We start from the raw sequence: 14748 nt of genomic DNA on the forward strand, positions 1-14748 counted from the left end.
TGAAAGATAACCCAAAGCACATTACATTATACCTCCGGCAACCCTCCAGCTACAAGACGGCCACTCTATACTCACTGAGCCATTTCGACCCCCCACCCCCTCTTCACAACAGAGGCACATAAATGCACCTTGGGGCAACCAAAGCTTATGAACAATACACTTGCGAGTCTCGGCACGGCACAGCACGAATGTGTGTGTTGAACGTTTACATTTTTTTTTCTTTTTATAAAGTTGAGAAGCAGAGGGCACCTGCTTGATCCTGAGGGCAAGGGGCAGGTGCTGTAGCACCACCTGGTGTCTATCTGTGTACGCCACTGCTAATGAGCCCAACTCAATCGAGCAAAAACATACTCAGTTTTGCAAAGAAGAATGGGGTAAAATTGCAGTATCTAGATGTGCAAGGCTTACTGAGACCTATCCACACAGACCCAGTGCTGTAATTGGAGACAAATGTGCATCTACTAAATGCTGACTTGAAGGGGGTGAACACTTATGCAAATGCTTGTTTTATATTTTTAAACAACAGACACGACTTTGTAGAAATCTGTTTCCACTTTGACATGAAAGAGTCTTTTTTGTAAATTATTGTCAAATATCCAAAATGTAGTATCCTTTTTTTCATTTCCCCTTCACAGAAACATATTTCTGTACGATGCTGGTGTGAGGTTTGGGTGTGTGGAGGCTGGATGGAGGCGGTGCCCCTGCAGGCAGCAGCAGCAGGGCTGGGCATCAGCAGCAGACCGCAGCGGAGAAAGATCCAGCAAGGAGGGACTCAGTCAGACGGGGAGGAGGGACCGTCAGCCGGAGAGACGAGCGGAGCTGACAATACCGAGCGGTACCGTCGTGACAGCGTCTGTCATCAGCACGGAGACTCTGCTAGGACAGCGTTTTCGTCCCATGTATTTTTAGACCCAGGTGAGCTTTTATGGAGGCACATTTGCGTCGCTGGAGGGTGGGAAAAGCTGTCAGTGCGCACCCCGCCCGTCCAGCTAACTAGCGGATGATGCCTCTCTCCCCTCGGCCTGGCTAGCTAGTCTGTCTCCTTCCTAGCGCCGGAGAAATTAGTCAGCTTTGTATGAGCCCTGACAGTAACTAGCTATTTGGTGGTTTTGCTTTAATCCGGCGGCTAAATTCGGCAACTATATAAAGCTAACAAGTAGCTTAAGCTTCTTATACTGTTTGACTTGTGGCTTAGTGCCAGTGTTATTAGCTAACCATCTCATGCTAGCTTAGCAGGACTGCAGTGCCCTGTGTGGTGCTTCTCTGTGATCATTTGGAAGCTCGGAAAAAATAGGTTTCTTGCTATTTTTAAAGCTGTGCAACTGGGAAACATCCGGAGAGATAAACGTGAACGCATCAGAGGCTGTTTACTGCAAAGACATTCACACATGAAGCTTTTATCTCCTCTGTAAACACAACATGTGGAGGAGTGTCAGGCTAACTTAGATGTCATTAAACACATCTGGAACATCTGTCAAATCATACCTTCATCATTTGGCATAATTACTGCATTAGAAATGTAGTTCAGTGACCTCAGGGTTTTGTTTTGCCTGTTGCCTGAAATAACATAGACAATGGAAACTGTTGTAATTGCATTTTTTTTTGTGCTTTTTGTGTTTAGCTTCGTTGCTCTCGTCATTGGCTGCCCATCGTCACCATGACAGCAGAAGAAACCATAAATGTGAAGGAGGTGGAGATCATCAAGGTGATCCTGGATTTTCTTAACTCCAGAAAGTTGCACATCAGCATGCTGGCTCTGGAAAAGGAGAGTGGCGTCATCAATGGACTCTATTCAGACGATATGCTCTTCCTCAGGTAAATGATCTCAACAGTAGCAATCAAAACAATTGTCTTATGTTGCATCTCTCACAACGATTTCTTGCTATAAGGCCAAAACAAACAGGGAATAATTCCAGTTGTGAGTTTAGTGTTTCTGATAGTGTCCTCTACATTGGAGGTTGTGTAACACCACACGCCTGCCTTTGATGTGAGTCTTCCCTTGAAAGTCAGCCAACAGTGTCATCTCCAAGTTTACTCAGCCTCAGTATTAAATACATTCTGATATTTCATCTTCTGGTGTGACGTTTTCATTAACAGGCTGTCTCATCTAGTCATGGTGCACATTTATATTAAAACAAAAACACAAGCAAGGAGAAAATCTTCAGTAAATGTTTGCTTTCTTTATATAGTCCTGTTTTACTCAGAAAACACGGTAATTCAATCTTCCACACCTTTGTGGGACATTTTTGTTTAGGCAACTGGTCCTCGATGGCCAGTGGGACGAGGTCTTGCAGTTCATTCAGCCTTTGGAGTGCATGGACAAGTTTGACAGAAAAAGGTGAGTTCATGTCTGGATCACTTTGATATTTTGTGTAAACCAAAATTAACTTATTATTTTATAAAGGACAGATATAGTGTGGAACCCTATGTGAAATATAATGGAAGCAAAAGATGGAGATCCCTGTGTGCATAGTTACGCTCAGGAACATTACCATTAGCTTTAGAAACTGGGAGGTTTAATGCTTCTACGGAGAAGGACAGACCTTGTTTGCTGTGTAATTTAGGTAAAGATGAGAATGAGGTTCATTTTATGTTTTACTGTCCTGTATACGAAGATGTAAGTTCCAGACAAATATAATGATTTTAGATATTTGCAATATCAACTGTAAAAACAAGAATACTGATTATTGTCCTCAGGTTTCGTTACATCATCCTTAAGCAGAAGTTTCTGGAGGCTCTGTGTGTGAACAACGCCATGTCTGCAGAAGACGAGCCACAACATGTAAGTTGAAGCACTATATTTAGCTAATTTTCAGCATTTTTTTGTGTTCTCTAAGCCTTGAATTTCCTTCCTAATGAACAGACTAATGAAAAGTGCTGCTTTATCTTCCCACCAACTGTCCCTGGTTGTCATGGCAGTAAGAAGAAGGCTCAGTCTTAAAGATGAAAAGAGACACAAACAGTGTTTTTTAGTACCTGTAGCTTGAAACAGCAGCTCTGTGAGAGCAATCTAAACATGTCCCACAGCTTTCTGTTCATAAGTGTAGCAGTTTATGCGTGTTTGTGGCAGTGGCTGCGTTTACATGGATGGAGCAACGGGACTATCGGCCACACTGCGGTTAAGGACTTATACGGATTAAGCTGTTCCTGTGGGCCTTTGATTCCGTGTGATTGATTATCAATGATGTTGTGGATTTCACATAAAAATCTACTCACTGGTGACATCCCAACATGTCTGACAAAAAAAAATGTGCAGCCAGCAGCTACTGTGTTTGTAGCTGAATTAGTAGTATCCCACAAACAGCTGTAGTAGAATATCAGCATTTAGAGTTGGCACTGGATAGATATCAATACATACCTTTATCGTAACGCAGGGCTGAGTCTCAAACTAAAAGGAAGATATTAAAAGCCACAGTTACTCATTTAATGTCTAAGTAACTGACATGTTAAGTGGTATGTTCTGGGTATTTTCTGTGCTCCATGCCAATTCAAAACCTCCTCACCAAACAGTCACTAAGAAGTCATTTTTAATCAAAAATATCGCTTGGGTCCAGGCTCTCAAATGTGACAATTTATGTTTGTATGTTGTATGTTTTTCTTTGTTTTATCACACTAATATATATTTTTCAAAGCATTTCAAATCCTATTCAATATTCTGGTTATTGATGATCATAAATTAAATATCAGAGTTAAAATACTTCATCAATCCTCAAGGATTGTGTTACAGTTGCTCACATTTACAAAAAGAAAATGTATGCGCATAAGTAAAATTAAAGAAAGAAATAAGATAGATTTACAAATATATATATACATAATTATGCAAGAGCAAGTAATTCTATAAATGTGCTAGAGTGCAAAAATAGTAAAAACAGAGATAGTAGTTGACATGCAGTTGAAAACATACGTTGGACTATTGCAATATAAATATAACTCTTGAGTATTGTACAGTTAAAAGATATTTTTCACGTTTCACTATTTTCTGATATTTTATAGACCAGCAGATGAATCAGTAATAAAATCATCATCAGCTGTGTTAATAAATTGTTGCTATAACAACCTGAAGGTGTGGTATGAAAAGTAATTTTTACCTGAAGTCAAAATTCAAGAGTTGTTACCAGCTTTTATGATAACGTTTTCACTTTTGTATCATTTGTTATAATTTGTGGAACAAAATGCCAATTGAAATATTTCATTCATTCTGATGATCGCCTTGTGATAAATTCTTCTAGAAGGCTACAGAGATTCTTAGAAATAACGAGAAACGGCTCCAAATTTTCTGTAATTTCTAATTGGTAATAATTTACCAACAAAATCAGTGAATCTGACACACTCTTACATATAATCACACATGCAGGGACACTTACTTCTCTGTTTGGGCTCTTAGTGTGGCCGTGCAGCTTGTGACGCTGTGCCAGAGCTGCCTAGTGCTATTAACTGGATTAGCTCAGATTTCTTTGGACATCTGTGGAAGCGTTGTATTGCTCACCGGAACTAGTGAGCACAGGGGGTAACGATTTTTTTGGCTTGTGCAGGAGAAAATTTAAGAAGGATAAAGCGTCTTGCTTCTTCTGTCTGTGGCTCATTAGTATTGAAGCTAACATGCACAAGAAATCAGACTGACCTTTAAAAGTCATCCGTGCCTCCGGTCTGCTCCTGAAGACAGAGCTGCTTCAAAAAGCATCACGCTTCTCTGCTTTCTTTTGAGAGAGAAACGTATCCTCGGTTATCGGTTACAGATAGAGACGCATATATTTCATGTTTTTCAGCTGGAGTTCACCATGCAGGAAGCAGTGAAGTGCCTCCATGCCCTGGAGGAGTTCTGTTCCTCTAAAGACGACTACAGCAAACTGTGTCTGCTGCTCACACTGCCACGCCTCACAAACCATGCTGAGTTCAAGGCAAGAATTTAGCTGCTGTAAAATCAGACTTGCACATTATTTAGGCTATAATTTGTGCACTTTTGTCTTTTTTTAACCATTTATTTGCAATGTGACTCTCCTCTGCCGTCTTCTGCCAGTTAAAATCCCAATTTCACAACTTTAATTGATTGTTTTGTTTAAGTTTTTGCTTTGGTCGGTCTTGAGGTTTGATTTCTCTGTTCGTGTCCATCAGGACTGGAACCCGAGCACGGCCAGGGTTCAGTGTTTTGAGGAGGCCTGCACCATGGTGGCAGAGTTCATCCCTGCAGACAGGAAGCTGAGTGAAGCCGGATTCAAGGCCAGCAGGGATCGACTCTTTCAGCTGCTGCTCAAGGGAGTCATCTATGAGTGCTGTGTGGAGTTCTGCCAGGTTTGAACTGCTAAAACTAAACATAAATCTGACTGGTTTGTTCCTCTAGCTGCTAAATAACTAACTTACAGAAGAGCATTAAAGATAATTAGTTGGTTGTGTTTGTGTGCAGAGCAAGGCAACAGGTGAGGAGATCACAGAGAGCGAGGTCCTCCTGGGTGTCGACATGCTCTGCGGTAATGGCTGCGATGACCTGGACCTGTCTCTGCTGTCCTGGATGCAGAACCTCGCCCACACCGTCTTCTCCTGCGCCTTCGAGCAGAAGCAGCTCAACATTCACGTAGACCGCTTGGTGAAGCCTGCTAAGACCGGCTACGCTGACCTCCTCACCCCGCTCATCAGCAAACTGTCACCCTACCCCTCCTCCCCGCTCCGCCGTCCCCAGTCCGCTGATACCTACATGTCGCGCTCACTGAACCCAGCGCTGGACGGGTTGTCCTACGGGCTCTCTGGCCAGGATAAGAGGGCAAGCGGTGGGGAGGTAGCGCCGGGTAAAGGAGTCTCCCCCATGTCCCACTCGTTCGCCAATTTCCATTACCCTGGAACAGCAGGGCAGAGCCTGAGCAGGAGTCTCATGATGGAGAGCTCCGACTGCCACAGCATCTTTGAGGAATCCCCTGAAACGTGAGGGCTCAGATTGGAACATAAGCATGTTTTTGTATGTCTTAAAATTGATCTCTGTTTTGTGTAAGGCCTTGTCACATGTCTTAGAAGATCTGTTTTCTTTGTGAAGGTCAAGGACAGACACGCCCGTGGATAAAATGATGAGCTCAGGTGGAGCTCAGAACATGCGTCCTGCCTCGGCTCCGGGCGAGGACGCACCATCAGCTGGCTCTGCTGATAGGAATGAGGTAAACACCGTTGGCCTTTGCTTTTTAGCTCGTTAGACCTGTTTTACGTCACACATTACTGAGCAAGTGTGAGATTCTTTTATGTGCTGACATAGTTTTTTTCCCCCTATATGGGTGTTGCCTACAGAACGCTGCCAGTTCTGCTGAATCTTTTTTTAGTTTGTAGTGTGTGCATCCTCCTCATGTACGTCTGACTTACAGCCCAGCCGCTGTCAAGGCTGTCATGGCAGCTCAGAGTGATGCTTTGACTGGCTTAGTGCATTATAGCTGTGCTGACAGACGCATTGTTGTTGACACATAAACGTCGGGGAAATACACAGTAGACACCTCACACTCAGTCAAAGTTTGTGCTTCCTCTCTGAGTCATAACTCAGCCATATCTAGAAACACAGACACAATGGACATAATTTTAGGTTCAGAGTGAGTTATTCTGTCCAAAGCTATTATTATCTTAATAAAAATCCACAAATCTACACCAAAGCTAGTGTCCCGCTATTAACAAGTGAGTGACTGGGAAAAGCAGGTGCAGACTCATGGCTGAGAACCCAGGAGCTCAACCACAAAAATGAGTCATTACTGCCCTCATGTTGCCTGTAAACAGAGTGTTAACACACTATCTGTGTCCGTCTGTCTCATGGTTTCTATTCTGGGCCTGTTGTGCAGCTCACTGTGAAGCTGGTGCTTTGCTCTGCCTTCCCCGTCACCCGGGAGACACATAAAGAGGCCAGAAACAGAAGCGGGCTTTGGGGCCTCTGTGATCTCACTGTCATATCCCTGCCCTCTCTTTCTTGTTTTCCTCCCTACACTCCACTCCTCTTCCAGTCCTCTGGCACAAAGCCAAGGCCTCTCCCCTCCCCAAACATACCGTAGGTTTGTTCCCATCAGATTGTCATGGCAGGAAGCAGAGGGCAGAGGGGGGAAGTGACCTGTCCTCGGCTCTCAGTCTCACCCTCCTTCCTCCTCTAATACCTGAGCTGACAGGAGACGGGGAGGAGCAGGTTCACATGGTCACAATGCTGCCTTTGAATAGTGTTGAAGCTGCTCGTGTAGGCTGTCTCATTTGGAATTTCAGATGTGTATGTTTCCTTTACGCTGTTTCCTAAACTGAATGAATGACCAAAATAACTAAATCCATCAGAAGCACTTGTTAGATAGCCTCGGAAACCCCTCATTATCCCTGCTTCTGAGCAATAATGTGTGCTTCCTTTATGATAGCAAGCTTTTCACTCATCTCCTTTGATTGTAGCCACTCGGATCACTTGATTTCTCACTTGTTTTCTAGTATAACCCCACCATTCTGTACAATACAAAGAACGTTTACTGGTATTCTACTAGCATATAAAATCCCTCATGTGCTCCATTCTTCCGTGTGCCTCCCTCAGCTGCGTGACTCAACGGAGAAGTATGAGGAGTTTTACCGGCAGCGTCTTCGCGTTCAGCAGCACCTGGAGCAGAAGCAGCAGCAGAGGCAGATGTACCAACAGATGCTGCTGGAGGGTGGGGTCCAGCAGGAGCCGCCACCCAGCGACATGCAGCACAGCCTCACCGAGAAGTTCCTGAACAGGTACAGACACAGCCAGAGAGGCTTTACATGCACTTTGTAAGATAGTGAATGTGCTTAAGGACATTGGGTGAAACTCTTCCACGTCAGGGTGGCTGTTGCACAGCTTGCTTGAATCAAATCCGCCATTTACTCTGTGGCCTTTAATATCCTCAAACAATAGAGGAGCAGCTGTCAGGAAAGGTGAAAAAGACGTGTTACAGCCCTGAAAGTGATGAATCCCATGTGGCTTTCTCTTGCGTGACACCCCCCTTCTAAAGTCTATGTAGTACCATCTGTTCTGATCAGCTGCATCACATCACATTGAACCATCACCTCATATTAATATTAGACCCCACAAAAACTAGGATTATCTTACAGGTATCTTGCCACCGTAGCACACCCTTAAAACTTCACATTAGTACATTTAGACTCCAGTCTGTGGTAAAAATGAAGTGGGAAAATTATCTATTTTTTGCTCTGTCAGCAGGACAAAGGCCCTTTGATTTGCCCCCAGAGACTTCCACCCATTCCTCCCTCACCCTGTCTCTGTTGTCCTCTACATTATTCACAAGGGTAGCTCTGCATAATGACATCATTACTTCAGTTTTCTTTTGTCCTCTTCCCTTTGTAGTTTTAACTAGATTTAACTAGCCTGTCAGCGTACTCGCAGCCTGTAGGGAAAAGTAAAAATGCAAGGAAGCGCCCCTCATTTTGCAAATGACTTCAAATAATAGGAAGGAAGGGACAGACTTGGGGAAAAATAAAGTTATGGAGACAGAACTAATGAACATGTCTGTGGTTCTTGCAGGTCCATCCAGAAGCTGGAAGAGCTCAATGTGGGGATGGAGAATTTAGGAGAAGAGGTGAAGTCTCTGGCTCAGCAGTGCAATGGCAACGGGAACACGCCCGCCTCCGAGGACAATAACAATCCTCCATCTGTGACCCCGGAGCAAAGCCGGACCCAAGGGGGAGGGCTGCTCAGCAGCACCCCACAGCACACCGTGGGAGGCCGTGCAGTCCCGCCTCCAAATGAGTCCCCAGTCCGTTCGCAGAGGTGGGTTTAATTCTTTTGCTTTTACGCCACAGTTTTCTGATTTAATTGATCATGATTAAATGTCTTTTTGTGGTTGTTGACAGTGGGCAGAAACCAAAAGGAGGTCAACAAGGTGACTCTCCAGGCTCCTTATCCCGAAGTAAAGAGGTAGATACGCACACAAACATGTTTATATAGCAGAAATACACTTAGAAACAGCATTCACACAATTCCCAGAGTTTCAATTTGTCGCTCAAACATCATCTGTTATCGCTGCTTCAGTGCAGATCTTGTATTACCTCAAGTCATCGTCATACTATAAGACGACACGGTCTAATGCTAATTTGGCATTTGACTAATCAGATTAAACGAGTTCCTTCTGAACAGCAGTCATATCACAGTATCACGATGGTACGCACGTCATAGCATAGAGAAGACCAAAGAAGATTACAGTGTAAATGACATGTAATCTGTGTGTTCATGTGTTTCCATATGTGTTGATGTGTTTTCAGGATGATAAACCAAAAAGCCTGTTTGTACCAGTGCACTCTCTGGAAGATACTCAGGCTGTTCGAGCTGTTGCCTTTCACCCGTCTGGATCTCTGTATGCTGTAGGATCCAACTCCAAAACTCTACGTGTGTGCGCTTATCCAGAAACACTGGACACGAGGTAACAGGCAACAGTCAGCTGAATATCTGCATTAAAAAAAAAATGGAACCAAAAAGGAAACCTCACACATTACGGTTAACAGTGTTAAATATTGAAACAAATACTGTTTGTGATAATCAACCAATAAGAATGTTAAATGTCTCTCTATATATATATTGTCATTTTTATGATTAGATCTCTGTTATTTAAGAAATATTGATATGATAGCATGATGTGAAAAGACTTCACTTTGCCTTTGGGGAAGAAATTTTGCTTCTAATTCTATGAAAAATTTCAGTTTTTTTATTGCACAAGCTTCATTACTTCAGAGAGCTGAGTAAATTTAACTCTTGAGCTTAGAAACAACAGTGAACAAATCTCACCACAAGGTCACCACAGTGTTTGTCTATGGATAAAGATGAAGAATTTCTTTTTTGTTACTATCATTATTACTTCAAGGACTCCATGTCTATGCTGGTTTGAAAGTTCATTCTGTAAACTGCAGAGAACTTGAAACAAATCGAGCAATTTAAAAAAAACTGAAACAAGGGCTGCATGATATTGAACAAAACTGACGTTGCTATATTGTGTTACCTGCAGTTTATATTGTGTGATGAAAAGCATTCAGACATTTTTACCAGATGACTTTAATAACTCAATTTGGAAAGATTAATTATTCTAGAATGATTAGAGTAATTTGTAAGGGAGCACAGACAACAAAACAAAACATAGGTTATGTAAGTCTGTCAGAGGCCTGGAAGTTTTTTTTTGTTTTGTTTTTTTGCTTTGGATAGCATTCAGCTCTGCTGTTGCTCTCATCATGCAGAGCTTTGTGGTGCTGATTTTAATGCTAAACATCATTCTTTCTGTGGCCAAACTGTTTTTCTACAGCTGACTACATTATTGCCAAAATGATCGCCTCAATAACTGTGATCAATACTGAGATCACAATTATTAATCGTGCATTTGTACATTTTAAAAGACAGAACTCGGCTTTTAATTTAATGTGGTGCAACATTCTTGCTAATATGCGTATCTGCCTCAGAGTAAGACTGAAAATAAAGTTCTTCTTCAGTGCATCTTCTGGAGGCCAAATAAAAAATTAATTTTAGCCAAAATACCTCAAAGGCTGAACATCTGCTTATCGATAGACACTACAATTTACCGTTATGCCCTGCAATGCCTCTCATGCAGACTATGATAGGCGCAGTATTGCGCATGCATGCAGCGGTATTTCACCTCCTTATTTGCATTTTTTTTCTTTTTATCTTTTCTTCACTTCTCCACTCTTTCTCTTCTTAGCGGCTCAAGTCCAACCAAACAGCCGGTCGTTCGCTTCAAGAGGAACAAACACCACAAAGGGTCCATCTACTGCGTGGCCTGGAGCCACTGTGGGCAGCTGCTGGCTACTGGCTCCAACGACAAATATGTCAAAGTCCTGCCTTTCAGCGCAGAGACGTGCAACGCTACAGGTGAGCGTCTTTCGTGTAAACGCATGACGGCAGTCTCGTTTGATGTCATCAGCATTCTCAGTTGTGCAATGTGTCTTCACGTGTTTCAGGCCCAGACCTGGAGTTCAGCATGCATGACGGCACCATCAGAGACCTGGCCTTCATGGAGGGTCCAGAGAGTGGAGGAGCGATCTTGATCAGCGCCGGAGCAGGAGACTGCAACATCTACACCACAGACTGCCAGAGAGGACAGGGTCTACACGCCCTCAGTGGACACACAGGTACAACGACTGCTTCTTCTGTCCACCTGAATACGGAAATATTGCCCCTGAGACGTGCTTACTGTGTCATTTCTGTCCAGGTCACATTCTGTCTCTGTACACATGGGGAGGCTGGATGATTGCTTCTGGCTCTCAAGACAAGACAGTGCGTTTCTGGGACCTCAGGGTGCCCAGCTGTGTGCGAGTGGTGGGAACTGCTTTCCATGGCTCAGGTACGGCTCCATGAGTTTCACCTCCATGTTGCTCTTAATACAGCAAAGCAGTGATACCAGAGGTAGCACTGATTATAAGGAGATCGTAATGGGATGATTATATTGGTATTCATTCATCTCCACCCCTCTGCTTTACCACACAGGCAGTCCTGTTGCCTCGGTAGCAGTCGATCCTAGTGGCCGTCTCCTAGCAACAGGACAGGAAGACAGTGCCTGCATGCTGTATGACATCAGAGGAGGGCGCATCGTCCAAGTGTACCGGCCACACACCAGCGACGTTCGATCTGTTAGGTTTTCTCCTGGAGCTCACTACCTGCTCACTGGCTCCTATGACACAAAGGTCATGGTCACCAACCTCCAAGGTACGTCTGACCTTTAGTAAATTGTCTGCTATCAGAAGCGTACGGTAGTTACAGGCTTTATCCTGCATTTGGGTCTTTATGTGGGACATCCTGTGGTACTTAGGAGCGGAGGACATGGATAGAATATTTTGTGGCGGTATACCTCATTACAAGTTATGTGATGATTAGCGTTGGATTGTCTGTCTCTCTGTCAGCAACATTATTCAAAAATGGATTAACGGATTTCGGTGAAATTTACAGAGAATGTCAGAAATGGCACAAAGACTAAGTGATTAGATTTTGGCAGTGATGCAGCTTATAGTCTGGATCCATGAGTTCTTTGAAGATTTCTGTATCATTGATAACCCTGTAACTATGATGACAAGTGCACACTACGTCAGCTGCCTGCTTACAGTCACATGATCCTACTACAAATCGACTGCTGCGGGATTATCAGGACTTATCCATTCGAAAATGATGCAAGGAATGAATAGCCTTGGCAGAGTACTGCGCTCTCTGAGTGCTTTTCTACTTTAATATTGCAATATATATATAAAAAAAATGTCATTTGGTAAAGTCGGTTGATAAGTGTAATGGATAACATGATGAAAGGAAAGGTCTGTTGTTGGCTAAACCAAAAAAATACACAGGCTGAAAAATGAAGCCAACAGGGAAATGCCATATACTGCAATTCCTCTGGTGTCCACTTGAGGCTGACCCCAAAGCGAGTCAGACTGCATGGGGTAAAATATGGTACAATAGCCTAATATATAACAGAAATAAACATGTTTGTAGACTAATAAAAGAAATATTTTTGGTCGCTATAGCTAAGTTCCATGTTTGTCACGACTGTAAGAGGGGAGAATATTTATAGAGCTTGCCCATTTTGATTGTATTTAGGCTTACGTTATGCATAATTAAAGGCATGGCTGCTTTTAGTGACAGGTGGAAGGTGTCATAGAACAGTGTATGGTCCTGTGATGTTGAGGATTTCTATGGTTGGTGTCACAGATGACTCATCTGTCTTTATATAGATGGATGAACTGCATAAACGGCCGGTATATGATAAACATGTTTTTTGCTAACTGTAATGCAAAGCTTCTCTCATGGGGCTGCAGAATAAACACATAAAGCTAAAAATGAGCAGAGTGGGCCCCCTAACGAAATAAGGTACTGAAGCACGTTGATGTAGAAAGTCCAGTAAATATTCTTGTATTTAAAATGCTTGTGCTCTGACAGATGGGTAACTTTGTGCAGGTTGCATCTTCTGAAGGATCGTTAATTCATTAGCAGACAATTGCAATCTGTCGTAAAGCTTTTAGCTCCTTGGATTATCTCCTTACACTTAACATTCAGTGACTCATTAAGAGATGCCTCAACCTGCTTTTTTTTTTTTTTATAAATGGTTCTCTGATGCAGTCATCAGTTATTGTGTCTTGTGACTCCTAAGCAGATTGTGTGTGATGGTTTTCTGTGTCCTTACTTCTATTTCCAGGGGATCTGACCAAACAGTTGCCTCAAACTGTGGTGGGAGAACACGGCGACAAGGTTATCCAGTGTCGATGGCACACACAAGACCTGTCCTTCCTGTCGTCCTCGGCTGACCGCACTGTCACACTCTGGACGCACAACCCTTAACACACACACACACACACATATATATACATACAAACGCGCACACAGACCACCGGTTACGCTAATCTGAAAGACATACATTCGCCTGAAACTACACTGCTCCTCGTGCACTGTAAACACCGTCACACCCTTTCAACACACTGTCTGAAAACACACATGCGGGTACACAAACAGGTGAATGAGCCTTTCCCTCCTGTCTGTAGAAACCAAATGGAAACAAACCGGGGACACGTCTAAAGCACACATCTTGCATGTTGTTCTTTCTTCTTTTTCATCTCCCATATTTAGCCCCTGATAGTCGTCATACTGAGGTGTAAAGCTTAATGCCGTCACTTCATCCCCTCATCCACGTGGTGTCGTCCTACATTCTCACTCCCTATACACACACACACACACACACACACCGGTCAGTTGCTGCATGTTCTTTTTACTGCAGAGTTGTTGCCGTTAGACAGGAGTGCTTTGTTCATGATGGTGCCTTCCTTGAGTTCTCAATTTCCATAAGAAAAATGTAAAAAGAAATGATGATGTGGTCATTTTTTTCAAAGATCAAATTTTGTTAAGTCATTTTGAGAGATCGTACATTCCTCCTTTTTGCATATCATGTTCTTACAGCTGGTGTCATGCTGCTATTGTTTAGGAAAAACAAAAGTCGATGTAAAGTGTATTTTTCCGCGTATCAGTAGTGAGCCGTTCCCTTTCGGAGGCCGAATCTGTGGAAGTCATACCATCTGTTGCTTCCCCGTGGGATGTACTGAAGTCTAATGTTACTGTATCCACTGCATTACTACAACTCAAAATGTGTAAATTATTGTAGCTAGCGCATTTGTTTTGAATCTGAAGTCAGTGTTTTCGCGCTGAAGCTGTTTGACGCTGTCTTGAAATGGCTTGCTTGCAACGGAAGATCGTTATTGTGTCAACATCAAAGGGAAATACAACTTTGTCATTTGTTTTGGTTGGCTGCCCTCGCATTCAGCTTGGATTTTTTAGTGTTCAGTGTCTCCTGCTGTATTAGTAAAATAACAGTAGGTGGCAGTCTTTGCCCATAACAAGGGTCGAACCATATGCACAATGAAATGTGGATGGAAGCACGGGTGTTTTGATATTTATTTAGAAGCAGTATTTGGGGCATATGCATTGTGTTATTTTCTTGTATTTTCCATGCGCACTTTGTCTTTTAACATTGTCCTCTTACATTAATTTACTTACAAAGATGCATATTTAAGGTTTTTCGTTAATGTATAGTGTATATTGTTTTAACAAATAAGGCCAAACTAATACATAGATGTATTTATTTCAGGTTGTGTTCATGTATGTACAGTCATTAGTTTGTTTCTGAAATGCTAGCGGCTCTTGTATTAAGCCTTTGTAATTCTCGTTTTTAAAAGTGACTTTAATTCAAGCTAACTGAAGTCTGATTGCTGGTACGTTCAATAAAGTGTCTTTTACACAAAATGGGTGCT

At 42.8% G+C, this 14748-nt stretch overlaps 1 protein-coding gene across 1 annotated transcript; it reads left to right on the forward strand.

Annotated features, from left to right (window-relative positions):
- The first annotated feature begins 703 nt into the window (after positions 1-703).
- wdr47a (WD repeat domain 47a) lies at positions 704-14740 on the forward strand. The gene is made up of 17 exons (XM_022202077.2): positions 704-915; positions 1622-1815; positions 2255-2338; positions 2698-2782; positions 4767-4898; positions 5113-5289; positions 5402-5913; positions 6023-6140; positions 7523-7704; positions 8492-8737; positions 8821-8884; positions 9229-9386; positions 10668-10837; positions 10927-11097; positions 11178-11309; positions 11453-11671; positions 13146-14740. The coding sequence occupies exons 2-17, from the start codon at positions 1658-1660 to the stop codon at positions 13286-13288; spliced, it is 2751 nt and encodes a 916-aa protein (XP_022057769.1). The 5' UTR covers positions 704-915; positions 1622-1657; the 3' UTR covers positions 13289-14740.
- Positions 14741-14748: the final 8 nt, after the last annotated feature.

Source organism: Acanthochromis polyacanthus, chromosome 9 (assembly GCF_021347895.1).
Source record: "Acanthochromis polyacanthus isolate Apoly-LR-REF ecotype Palm Island chromosome 9, KAUST_Apoly_ChrSc, whole genome shotgun sequence".
NCBI lineage: Eukaryota > Metazoa > Chordata > Actinopteri > Pomacentridae > Acanthochromis > Acanthochromis polyacanthus.